Genomic DNA, 12584 nt, shown 5'->3' with positions numbered 1-12584 from the left:
TCTGGACTAAGAAGAAGTTTTTGTGTCTGCCTTAGAGCTTTGGTAACAATGGCTGAGTGAGCCATTACTGTCTGAAGACAACATCAGGACTCCATTATTAGGATTTTAAGATCATTAACTCTTGGGGCACCTGGGTGGCTCAGTGGGTTGAGCCTCTGCCTTTGGCTCAGGTCATCATCCTGGGGTCCTGGGATCAAGCCCCGCATCACTTCCTCCTCTCTCTCTCTGCCTACTTGTGATCTCTGTCAAATAAATAAATAAATTCTTTTTTAAAAAAAAAAAAAGATCGTTAACTCTTAAACAGGTTGGCATGAGAAATGAGATGTTTTATGTATTGTAGGGTGGTAAGAACTAGAATTGAATCCACTTTCTGCCACTTACCCATCCAATAACCTACTTCTCCTGGTTGTGATAGAGAATCCGCTTAGGTTTTCAGGGTTGAAAAGAAGACACTGGTCCAAACATGGACATACCACCTTGGGTTGATTATTCTAGGAGCAACTACAAGGGCAGATTCCAAGCCAGAAAATCGGTTTATAATGCAAAGTGCAGGCGAGACATGCATGTCTTAATAGAAAGTCCAAATTGAGCCAGAGACCCAACATATCTATCCCTGTGGGAGAAGGACAGATGTTTGAGTGAGGTCACAGTAGATAGTTTCTGAGGCCTCCTGGTTGACATATTTAGAGTTAAGGGTTCTGAAGTCTCGCTGTGGCCAGTGGGCGGTAATAAGGCAGAGGAGCAGGACTGTGGCACCAGGCAGGTAAGCCTTTTGCTCCTGCAGATTTGGGTTAATGAACTTCCATGTTAAAACCATAAGCAACTGACATTGGGCTCTTTCCTTTCCTAGGGCATAGTTTGATCTTGGGATGGGACAGAGTGTGTGTTTGTGGGTTAAGGAGACTCAACAATAAGGACTAGAAGGATTCCTATATTCCTCTGCTCTTTTGGTAAGTTAGGCCCCTTGAGATCCCATGGTAATCCAGAGAAGACAAAACCAGTTTGGTTTCCAGAATCTTAGAGGGTTATATTTACCCTCAATGCTTAAGGGAAAAGACTATGTGCTTCTCAAGTGTGTCCCAAAAAGGGTATGTTTTGGTCAAGGCTCACATAATTGTGTAAAGAATGATCATGTATAAATATGAAACCACAGACCTCAACAGTCTCAGGGCAATTATTAGCCAAGTTAGAATAGGAGAAGCAAGACTGTCAATATCTCCTTACCTCCTTACCTCCAGTTTTGTCTTAGGGTTATTGCTTTATTTTCTTCTTGAAAAAATACAGTGCTTGCACATCAACAAGAAGGTTTCCAGATAGATGCAGACTTTTCTTAACACCTGAGGGTATTTCTTGGATCTTTCTCTGTACCTAGCATCAACAAATCACATGAATTTCACCAAATTGTGTACATTTTACATGCCAGTCATATAGAAAAATAGTGAAAATGAAGTGTTTTGTGACAGTGTGATAGTGGGAATTATTATTGAATCACCCTGTTTAAGTAAGGAATGCAAATTGATTTGTGGCTGTTTGGTAAGGCCAATCCTTGAGAACAAAGAAATGGTAACCCGAGGATTTATACCAGACCTCTGCTCCTTAGGCAGATAGCCAAGAATAGTTCCTCAATTCTGGTTCAAGTCTCTATTTTACCACACTTTGCCTCCTCCCCTCCCAGGACAATTCCCACACTGCAGGACTTCTCTACTAATGAGAAAATCAAACTTGGGATGAAGGAGATGTGGGGATGCCTCTCCAATCATTAAGCATCTCACATTACCCCTCAAATAGTACTTGTGCTAGAAGAATATGTGTAGAAGAATATAACTCAACCATTCTCTTACACCATACACAAAGATAAACTCGAAATGGATAAAAGACCTCAACGTGAAGCAGAAATCTATCAAAATCCTAGAGGAGAACATAGTCAATAACCTCTTCGGCATTGGAAGAGCAACTTCTTTCAAGATATGTCTCCAAAGGCAAAGGAAACAAGAGCAAAAATGAACTTTCAGGACTTCATCAAGATCAAAAGCTTCTGCACAGCAAAGGAAACAGTCAACAACGAGGCAACCCACAGAATAGGAGAAAGTATTCGCAAATGACACTACAGACAAAGGGCTGATATCCGAGATCTACAAAGAACTCCTCAAACTCAACACACACAAAACAGATAATCACATCAAAAAGTGGGCAGAAGACATGAACAGACACTTCTCCAAAGAAAACATACAAATGGCTAAGAGACACATGGTCATGTGGACCAAAACACAACATTGAATTTCAGAAGAGGGAGCAGATGACCAGCACTCAAGGAAAGCTCCTGATTCCAGCAGATAGGAGTTGCAGAATTCTAGATTGGACTACAGCTCATCAATCATGTGGTGCCTTTTCTGAGGCACTTACATAGCATTGGACCTGCACCAGAGTCCCTAGGGCCAGACCATCTACCCCATGGCTGGAGGAAAACAGGCAGGACTAGTCTTTGGAATTTGAAGTATACAACTGGATCCTGTCCAGAAGGATGGCTGGGATTCTAAAGAAAGAGGATTTCCAAAGGTTAAAAGCCCAGGACTAGTAATATTCAGTTCTGGTGAGCTCTTGGGACACTCCCAGCTGCCATTAGGTTTTATTGTTGATGATTTGGTAGTCCCATTTACCAAGGAGCTGGGCTGCAGAGTCATTGACCCATCTGGGAAGGCTCCTCAGGTTCATGTAGGGTCATAGGAATTGGCTGGAGCTGTCTGAGTACCAAACCCAGAATGTTTATCCAAACGAGGGCGGAAGAGCTGGTGTCCAGCTGGCAAAAGATCAAGAGGCTTCCTTGAGCAATAGAGGCTTCTTTCCATGTCTTCTTTCCTCCATTGAACAAACTGGTTGGTGCTGGAGAGGCAAATATTCTTAAATCCCTCGTGGGGGGAACATGAAGAAGAGGTGATTGCCACCCAGCATCTGAGGATAATGACTGAGAGATGTACACAGTGCCCTGAGAGTGTGGGACAGGGACAATGAGCCCCATCTATGTTGGTCAATGCAGAGAACTACATTGAGTCTTGAAGAATGAGTAGGAGTTTGCCAGTGTAGACACAGAGTATCCCAAGTGGCTGGAATATGTATAAAGGCTGAGGCCAATGGAAAAGTTCTATTGGAAAAGGTTTATTTTTTAAGAGGAGGGGGTCTCTGTCCCCCTCCTTACCTGAACCCCTGGATTCCTTTCCCTATCTACCCAGTCTCCTCACCCCCTACTTTCCTCACCCCCTACTCTGCAGAGCTATATGCTGCTGCCACAGGAAATTGCTTGTTCTTCTCCAATCATTTAAATATGTATTTCTGCATTTACTAGAATAGTTCAGTGTTTTTCAAATGCTGATTTACTGTCCTTAAGGGGATTACCTGTTCTGATCCTTGGTCTATTTTTCTATTGTTTGCCTTTTTAATATTTACTTGTACCAATTATTTACATATCCTGGACACAAATTTTTTGCCTTTTTTATTTGTTGCAGACATCTTCATTCACTCTTTCTTGTCTTTGAACCTGTTCATGGCATCTTTTTGTCATTCAGAATTGTAGATGCTTCAGGCAGTCAAAATTATCCTTTTCATAAAAAACAACTCCTACTTTCTGTACCCAGCTAAAAAAAACCTTCACTAACCTGAGGACATAAACGTCTCCTATAATTTGCCCAACAGATTCAAAGTTTTGTCTTTCGCATTAGGTTTTAAGACATCTAGTTTACATTTGGTATGAGTTAGTGATCTAATTGGCTTTTTCCAACTAGAAATCTATTGTCAGAGCATCATTTATTAAAGAGTTAGTTCTGTCTCCTCAGTTTGAATCACTTTTTTCATTGACTAGCAAGACCCTATCTAGATTGAGGTTTGGGTTCTCTATTCTACCTCATTTTTATTATGTATCATGCATATGGAGTCATTATATCTGATAAGGCAAGTTTTCCAGCTTTGTTATTCTTTTTCATGATTGCCTTGATTACTTTGAGACCTTTAATCTTCATTTCATTTTTAAAGTCAGCTTTTGAGTTTTACAAAACATCCTTTCAGATTTTTTCCCTAGAGTTGAAGTTATAGATTAAGTTGGGGAAAGTGAGATAGCCTTATGATACAGAGTTTTCACTGTATGATTGTAACTTACTGTGTCACTTTTGTTCAGGTCAGGCAGACCTCATTTCTGGGTGTGGGGCAGAGAGGAATGAATTCTCCTTATAGAGATGAAATACACTTAATCAGAATGAGAATTCTTGGGATATTGTACATGGAAAAGAAGGCACAAAATCTATTGCACAGATTCATCTTAAATATCTATAAACAATCTGAAACAGAAAAAAAGCAACAAACAACTCCTTAGAAGTTAAAATTAAGGTAAATGAGTGCATAAAAAATAAAAATAACTGATACCAGTGGAAACTGTATAAAATGTCAGAGTAGAAGGAGCAAACTTCTAACCTCAACAACAATTAGAATGACAGGCGGAAATGCAGAGTTCACCTGACACAGACCCTCAAAGTAAAAAGGAAAGAGGCATCACAGCTACACAGAAAAATGGGTTAGAATAGAAAAACCTACCATGAAGTCACTGCAACAGCTTGAGTAGAAGCACTATCAGAAATATTTAGAAGCTGAACTGAAACAGTAGGAAATGGTATCAGTAAAATGGAAGTCAATTTGGGGAAATAAGGAAACCCCCTTCCAAATCTAAAATTCTGTAATTCCATATGTCCTAGACAAAGTTTCCCTCTTTTTTAGGGAGAAGATTCCTTTTTAATATAATCATACAGTTTTTCTTTTTTAATTTATTAGTAAGACTAGCTACATTCGATTTTCTTAAATGGTGAACTATTACAATACATTCCTGAAATGAACTCCACCTATTAATTAATTATTATTCTTTTAGATTCCTGCTGGATTTATTTTGCTATTTTATTTAGTGGACTCATTTTGCATCTATATTTATGTATGAAGTTTTACTCTTTTTGAGGAGGGGGATTTGTTGATCTTTGTGTGCTCAAGCACCTAGTTTACACTAATTTCATTTAAATAAATTAGAATCATTTTTCCTTCCTCAATCAGTGAATAATTTAAATAGCACAAGCATAGTGTTTTTTTTAAAGATTTGAAACTGACCTGTGAATCTGGGTCCAGGGATATGTGTGTGTGTGTGTGCACGCACACATGCATTAGTGTGTGGAATAGGGGTGGAAGGAGTAGAAGGTGGAGTGAAGGGAAGTTCTTTAACAAAAATTAGTCTGAACACTTTTTCAAATAATTTCCAAAGTTACAGAAGTTTCTGATAATGAGCCCAGTTAATGGGTAGGTTGAATGTGAAATAATAGAACATGAAGAGAAATGAGGCAAGGTAAAGAAAAGTGAATACCTGATTAAGTAACATTTACTTTTGTTTTCCTAGATCAGGAAGTGTGCTGCACCACTGGAATGAAATCTATTACTTTGTGGAACAGTTGGCTCATAAATTCATCAGGTGAGAAAGAATGTATAGTGCACTGCTGTGAGTAAAACTAGCCTATGTTTGCTATTCTACTAATTTCTAGCTACTTTGGGCATGCTTTTTGACAAAGGTAGACTCTCAGATCTTGGACCAGAGACCTTACTTTGTTTTCCTCTTTGCTACATGTTGGAATAACTTTTGGTTCTGTGTTTTCAGGAGGACCCTTATTTGGTTATAAGACCAAAATTTTACCTCTGTCTCTCTTATTAGATTACATATTCTTCTAGAAGGATCATTAACATTTCTTTCACAGTGGACAAGTCTGAGGCAGTTGGCTTATTTTAGTTGGACTCAGATATAAACAGCATAGGGTATAAGGTAACCAATTCATCCCAATCTGCCCAGAAAATTCCTGGCTACAGCACTGAAAAATCTCACATTCTGAGAGCTCTCCTCAGTCCTGAGCAAACCACCATGTTGATCAGCCGAGCTAGGTGTCTTATCAGATAGAATTCTCTGAGCATTCTTTACACCACTTTCCAAGGGAGGACAATAAAGTTTTGAACATCATCACTATAAATGTGCAGAGCCTTGGAGGTCCTACTTCCAGTAGGTATAGACACCCACTAATAAAGGAAAGAAAGTCATTTCATCCTCCCTGAGTACAGCTTCTAAGGGATGACACAACTGTGATAGCTTTCACGAATGTGCTTGAAGCCAGTTGTCAAGGTCTTTGGTAAAATTTTTCTGATCATTGCAAATTCTAAGGCCACTCCTGTCCTGTAGAGTCTGCCAGCCCATATGAGTAATGATAAACTTCTTTGAATAACATTCTTTATCTCAGAAGATAAGTTGTTCCCTGAGACTAAGGTAAAGACAAATGCATTCCCTCCAAATTCAGTTACTGCTCTCTTTCCTGCTTGCCTGACTGGAGGGAAAGGGTTAGAAGGTGTCCTGTCTATAATGCCAAAAATTGGAGGCTGCAAGCAGGAAGCATTTAAACCCAGATGAATGAGAAAAGCAGATGCTGACAGGAGAAAGGGGAAAGGGGAGGTAAGAAGCAAATACATTGTGGGGGGGGGTATTAAAAGCAAAATATTTGAGAGAAAAGTAGAAGCTTAGAATTAAAAGCAACAACTGCCCAAGCTATTCTAAGAGGTATTCGCTACCCTCAACTTAAATAGCTCTGGTGAGAAACTGCTGTCTTTGGAGGCAACCAGTCCAATAGCTGGACAGTTCCAGTTTTCAGAAAAGTCTCTTTGTCATTGAGCCAATATGTCCTTCCCTATACTCACATCCGTTATATCCATTTTATCCTTTGGAGTGCTATAAAACAAATCTGCCTCTAGACACTTGACAGTATCTGCTGTGTCTCTATTTGCTTTTCTGGTCTTCTGTTCTCTCTGAGGACTCTACTGGAAAAGGCTTTGAAGTTAGGCAGATGTGGATTTGAATCCAAGCTCCATTGCGCAACCATAGCAATTGACTTACCTTGGTTGAACCCTGGTTTGCATGTGAAAATTAGAAAACAAAACATGTGCAAACCAACTAGCCCAGCACCTGGCTTAGGGTGGCCACTCAGCACTTCTCTTTCCCTGTTCACTCAGCAATTCCAATGCCTCACTATCCGAGTAGTGAAGACACTGAGAAGTAGGGGTTGGGGGCACTTAACCCAATCCTTTTATTTTGACAAGGAAACTGAGGACTAGAGAAGTTGACATGGCTTAATGCAGACCACAAGACACTTTCCTCTGGTTGTCTCCCATGGCCCTTTTTAGCTATGGACACCCTCAAAGTGTGTCACCAAGACATCATGGTCATGCAAATTGTATTTTGACAGCTACAGCCCAAGTACCTGCAGTAACACCTGACACAGTGCATGCTCACTCAATAGTTTTTAATAAATGGACAGATTTTGAAAAGGAATGAATGATTTTTATTTATTCATTTTAATAAATAGTCAAATAGTCTTGGCAGCTGATAGTGCAGGGTGGGTATTTCTTTAATAACAGTGGCTGATGCCAGTACAAATACTACCATTTCCAATTTAAGTGAGATCCTGGAAATTTTAAGTTATTTTATTAATCTTTATTCTGACCCCCTCCCATTTTCCTAATAATGATGCTGACTGTTCATGACTTCCCTCAGAACCCCAACACCTCTCACCCACCACTTTCAGCAAAGCACTTCACCTCCCATTTCACCAGGAACCTTGGGAATAGCAGAAAAGTGATGCCTCAAGTTCTAGCCCTATTAAAAGATACTTGTTCTTCCCATTGTCTCTGAGACTCAAATATCCCCCTTTGAAGGTGACCCCTCCATTTTAGTCCATTTTATGCCATTGTCTCTAATCTCCTCCAGGTCTTTGTTTCCCTCTTGTATCTTTCTCCACCTTTTCCCTGGTTCCATTTTCCACATCAATGGACATAAACAAATCTCTCCTGCCCTGTATCTGAAAAAAAAAAAAAAAACCCCAAAACAGAAAATAATGAATCTCCTGATTATGTCCCTCTATAGATACTATAGATATGTTTCTCTTACTGGTCTCTCACTCCAATGTCTTTAAAGACTCAGAGTCTCCATATCTGCACTTTTATCATTCCTTCCTTGACCCACTACCATCTGGCTTCCATCCCACCCCCCACCTGCTGGCTCTCCCCAAAGTCCCTAAGTGATGCCCCATGAGGACAAAGACAATGAATGTCTGGCAGTGCTTATTCTGCTGGATACAGAAACTTCACTTGATTGAGAGTTTTCTTTCCTTGAAATTCTCTTCTTCACTGGTTTCTGGTTTCTCCTTTCATCCCACTGACCAGAGTTGGGTCTTTAAATGTTGGTGTTGGTTCTAGCTGTGGCTTACTTCCCTTCTCACTGCTGACTCTGTCTTGGAACAACCCCACTCACATTGGTATGTTTGAAACTCCCAAATTAGGTCTTTTGCCAAGACTCATATACAAAATATACCAATTGCTTCTTGGAACCCAACATTTCCCACATTTTGAATTCATTTTTTCCAGAGCTGAACTCTATGCAAAAGAAGCAGGATAATATATGGTGCTTAAGAGCCCAAATTCCAGAACCAGAAGCTTGGTTTTAAGCCCCCAGATCTACTACTCTCCAAGTCTGTGACCTTGGGGAAATTACTTTATCCTTCAGGGTCTCATTTCCTTTCGTGGGAGTAGGAATAATAATAGTACCGATCTCATAAAGTTGTTACAGGTTTAATGAGAAAATACATGCAAATCACTTACAATAGTGCCTGGCACATAGTATGCACTTGATAAGGCTGACCATTATTATATTATTATTATAATTTTGATGGTCATTATTATCACTTAGGACAGGGTGTTTTGCTGATTAGCAGCAGTGAGGTGGTAACAGACAGAATGGTGTCATGGATAGAGAGCCCAGGTCCGTTTCAAGATACCAACGTTCAATTTGCCATGTACTGCTTGGGCTCCTACCAAGTGTTAAACACCACGGTAAGCATTTCCAAAGATGCGTCAGACATATGGTAATGAATGTAGACTTCATCCTGGAGGCAGCAGGAACCACTGGAGATTTTTATAGCAGATGGGTGACAAGTCTAATTTATATTTTAGAAAAATAGTTCTGGAAGCAGTGTGAAGAATGAACTGGAACAGAGGATGATGCCCAACAAGGTCACCAGCTAGGAAACAACTGCACTGGTCAGATAGTGGAAGACAAGGTCCTAAGCTAAGAAGTGGAAAAGAGGTGGTTAAGAAACATTGGAGGAAGAGAAATTTTAAGATATGGGGGCCAGATCAGGGAGGGGAGAGTACTGCATTGTGAAGGAACAGGTTTATGCTGAGACAGAGGAAGCAGATGGTCACCCAAAGAGAGCCCCAAAAGGACAACAGTCTACTGGGGTATCCACCACACCCTGAGAGTCCATCTTTTCTCTTCTTTTTTTTTTTTTAATTTTTTCTTTTGCTTTTATTACATCTGCCGGTCCATCTTTAAGACAGAGAACATGTTTGGTCCTCAGCTGAGAGTAGTTCTGTCTCCCAGAGTATGGATTTTCCATGGATACCACCATCTACAAACCATGCAGCTGTGTTCACGAATATTGAGAAGTGTAACTACCAAGCAGAGTATACATTCTTGTAGCCCATCAGCACATTCTGTCCTTATAGGATAACCTCCTTGGGAAGCTAAAAGTGAAATTAAAAGTTATGGTGACCCTTCCTTCTGAGCAAAGGGAGTTCATAGTAGGATCTTAATGGCAGATGGCATCCAGCTAAAGCAAGCTCAGCCACTCTCCGTGCTAGAGGGTCCACCCGGCTGCCGTGGGGACGCTATCGAATTTTATCTATTGGAGTCCCCCTTCTATAAACACCACGCAGACCCGTCCTCTTCCGGGACACACCTTTTCAGATAGAGCACAGGGCAGGGATGAATTTTAGCTTTTGTACTCGTAACACGCCCTCACCGAGCAGCGGGGTCAAATCAGAGGCAGCCTCCAGGATGACAACCCAAGTCTTCCTTTTGGTCCACAGCTCTAAGTCTGCTGCTGGCTACAGACAGGCAACATGAGCTGCGGAGGCCCTCTTTGGCTTGAAGGGCCTCGGCTCTGGTAGCCATGATACACAAGGAAGAACAGGGAGGGTGACTGGAAGGAGATGGCGTTCCACAGTCTTTCTATTTGCTTTAATGGAATTTCTTTTCCTTTCCAGCCCACAGCTCAGAATGTCCTTTATTGTCTTCTCTACTCGAGGTACGACCCTAATGAAGCTAACAGAAGACAGGTAAGGACACTCACCTTCCCTGTCATTAAAAAGCCCACCTTTTCTTGAGTAGTTCACATATTTGTGCCCCAGTGCCTGCCCTGTCAGTCATTTTAATCTTATAGTTCTCTCTTTTCACTTAAGCCTTGAACTTTGCACGTTGACCCATCTGCTAGTTTACTCTGTGATTGACTGATGGAATTCCCCGATGTTGGTGAAATTCTATAAAAGACTAACTCACATTAAAGTAAAACTTATATTCAATTGGCAACTTGGTCTGCTAACTTGGAGCAAAATGGGAGCAAACCAAATTCTTGGGGGATTCTATTTCCTTTTATTTAAATTAGATTTATTCTGTGGATTAAGGTTTCAGAGATATAATAAGCATAGTGTGAGAAAAGAAAGAAGTTGAAATATTATCATATAGAATTACTAAGGCAGGAATAGAAACAGGTTGTATGGTGCCACAGAATAAAAGGAAATTTGAATCAGGTGTGGAAAAGTGTTGTTGACATAAAAGGATTACTTAGACCTAGCTTAACAAAAATATTATTTTGGATTTTACCACTTACCCATGAAAGCTAGCAAAAATAGAGATATGCCATTTGTTCATAGTTAGGATGGTGTATTAGAAGTGGAGGTAACATTTTTCCTGAGTTAAGGACAATTTGTCCACTTTTTACAAAGTGCTGTGGTGACATGAGAGGATCACCACGGGGGAGGGGACACATGTGGGACTGTTGGTAGACCTACCTATGGAAAAGGAGGGAGGGAGGAAAGGAGGAGGGACAAGTACAGGGAGACTTGATTCTAGAACATTCCTCTTCTGAGAGCAGAAGAGGACTAACAAGATGGAGTAAGGTTTTCGGGATTTTGCACCAACCCAACAAATCTGAGCTGATCCCCATTCTTCTCCATGTCTTTGTTTCCCATGAGTACCAAAAAAGAATACTCTGTACCATATAGAAGTTTCCAAGTCCTGTTTCTCCTTTAGCGATATCTTTTATTCATGCATGCCATTTGCGATACAGAAACCACATCCTAGAAACAGGGGTTTCTCATTTCCTATTAACAGAAGGAGAAACTGAGGCCATATCATGCTCCTAAAGATACCAAGCAGAACCTACACGAGACGCAGGCTTCACATTTTTCCACTGTACCTTGCTGGCTTCTGTTACACAGACAACCCTAAGCCTGGGAAAGTTGTGAGACTTTCCTTCAATATTGGCCAAGGATTTTAAGAAGCTCTGACGAAGTATCTCTGGCTTAGGGCTGTATGGAAGACTCCTTTCTCTGGCTTTACATGATGACATCTATTATCCAGGGATGCCTTTTGTTCCGAGAAAACCCTCTCCCCTGTTCTTCACATCCTTCTACAACCGAGGCTGCCCGGTGCAGCTGCTTGCTGGCTCCACTCGCTGCATGCTCGAGTTTGGCCGGGAGACCTAGATCTCCATCCCTTGTGGGTATTTTGTGTGCTGCGGCTCACAGCCTCTAGGAAGTACGGAGGACAGAGGGGTCACAAATTTATAAACACTGTTAAAAATGCCTAGGCTTCTCAGACTCATTTCGGTTATGCTAGTTCAAGTCAGTCATCTGAATCTGACTTTGAATCTACTGTTGTATGCCCTAACTTCACTGCTCTTAGTTTCTTGGACCAAGGAGACAGAGGCTGGAATCTCCACTTTGCTGGAAGCTGCATTGGATATTTAAGGGCTAACTATGCATCAAATAGCCAAAAATGCCTTGCTTAAAGCTTGAGTGGGTTTCACGTGGGGACGGCTTGGCCTAACCTCTGGGTCAGCTGGCAAAGCGTGCATGGTTTACTGACACATCCCCAACCTTACTAGGCAAGGGAGAAATGTGGACGAGGCTTCCCTCTTTGAAATACTTGCTCATTAGATTGGATAGAAGAATAAGGCTTTCAGAACTTCCAAGATGTTACTTTCTCTGAAAAATGTGACTTCCAGTGTTTCAGTTGGTCACAGGAATTTTTATGTTTTTCCCTATATCTCAATTGGACTTAACAATTCCCCTGTAAAAGAGTAAAAGATACATTATTGCACAGATGTAGTTAGTGAGGGCACCACATAAGTTTAAAAAACATGTTGAAAAACAGGACGTGAATTCACAAGATGCTCTCGTTTCAACAAGAGCAAAAGATTGTGGGTAAACCAAAAGGAATACCATCAAAGGAATATTTGCCTCCAATCCTTGGTTTCAAATCCACACAAAGAAAACCACGGGAAGCTTGAAAAAATAGAACAGAAAATAAATTGAGTATGTTGCGCTGTAGTAAAGGAATTACAACCAGAGTAATAATACCTACCATTTGTGTTTTATCTGCTAAGCACCTTACCTATCGTTTCTCACATATC

The 12584-nt window shown here is 40.8% G+C and overlaps 1 protein-coding gene across 1 annotated transcript in view; it reads left to right on the top strand.

The window, feature by feature from the left end:
• The window catches only part of ANTXR1 (ANTXR cell adhesion molecule 1), a 212953-nt gene that overhangs the window by 20344 nt on the left and 180025 nt on the right, over positions 1–12584 (top strand). The window contains exons 2-3 of the mRNA XM_059405947.1: positions 5420–5491; positions 10156–10227. Of these exons, the coding sequence (XP_059261930.1) occupies positions 5420–5491; positions 10156–10227 (144 nt within the window). The remainder of the gene's footprint in view (positions 1–5419; positions 5492–10155; positions 10228–12584) is intronic.

This window comes from Mustela nigripes, chromosome 7, assembly GCF_022355385.1.
Source record: "Mustela nigripes isolate SB6536 chromosome 7, MUSNIG.SB6536, whole genome shotgun sequence".
Classification (NCBI taxonomy): Eukaryota; Metazoa; Chordata; class Mammalia; order Carnivora; family Mustelidae; genus Mustela; species Mustela nigripes.
Note: the sequence above shows the minus strand (reverse complement) of the source record. Positions and strands in the feature narration are given on the sequence as shown.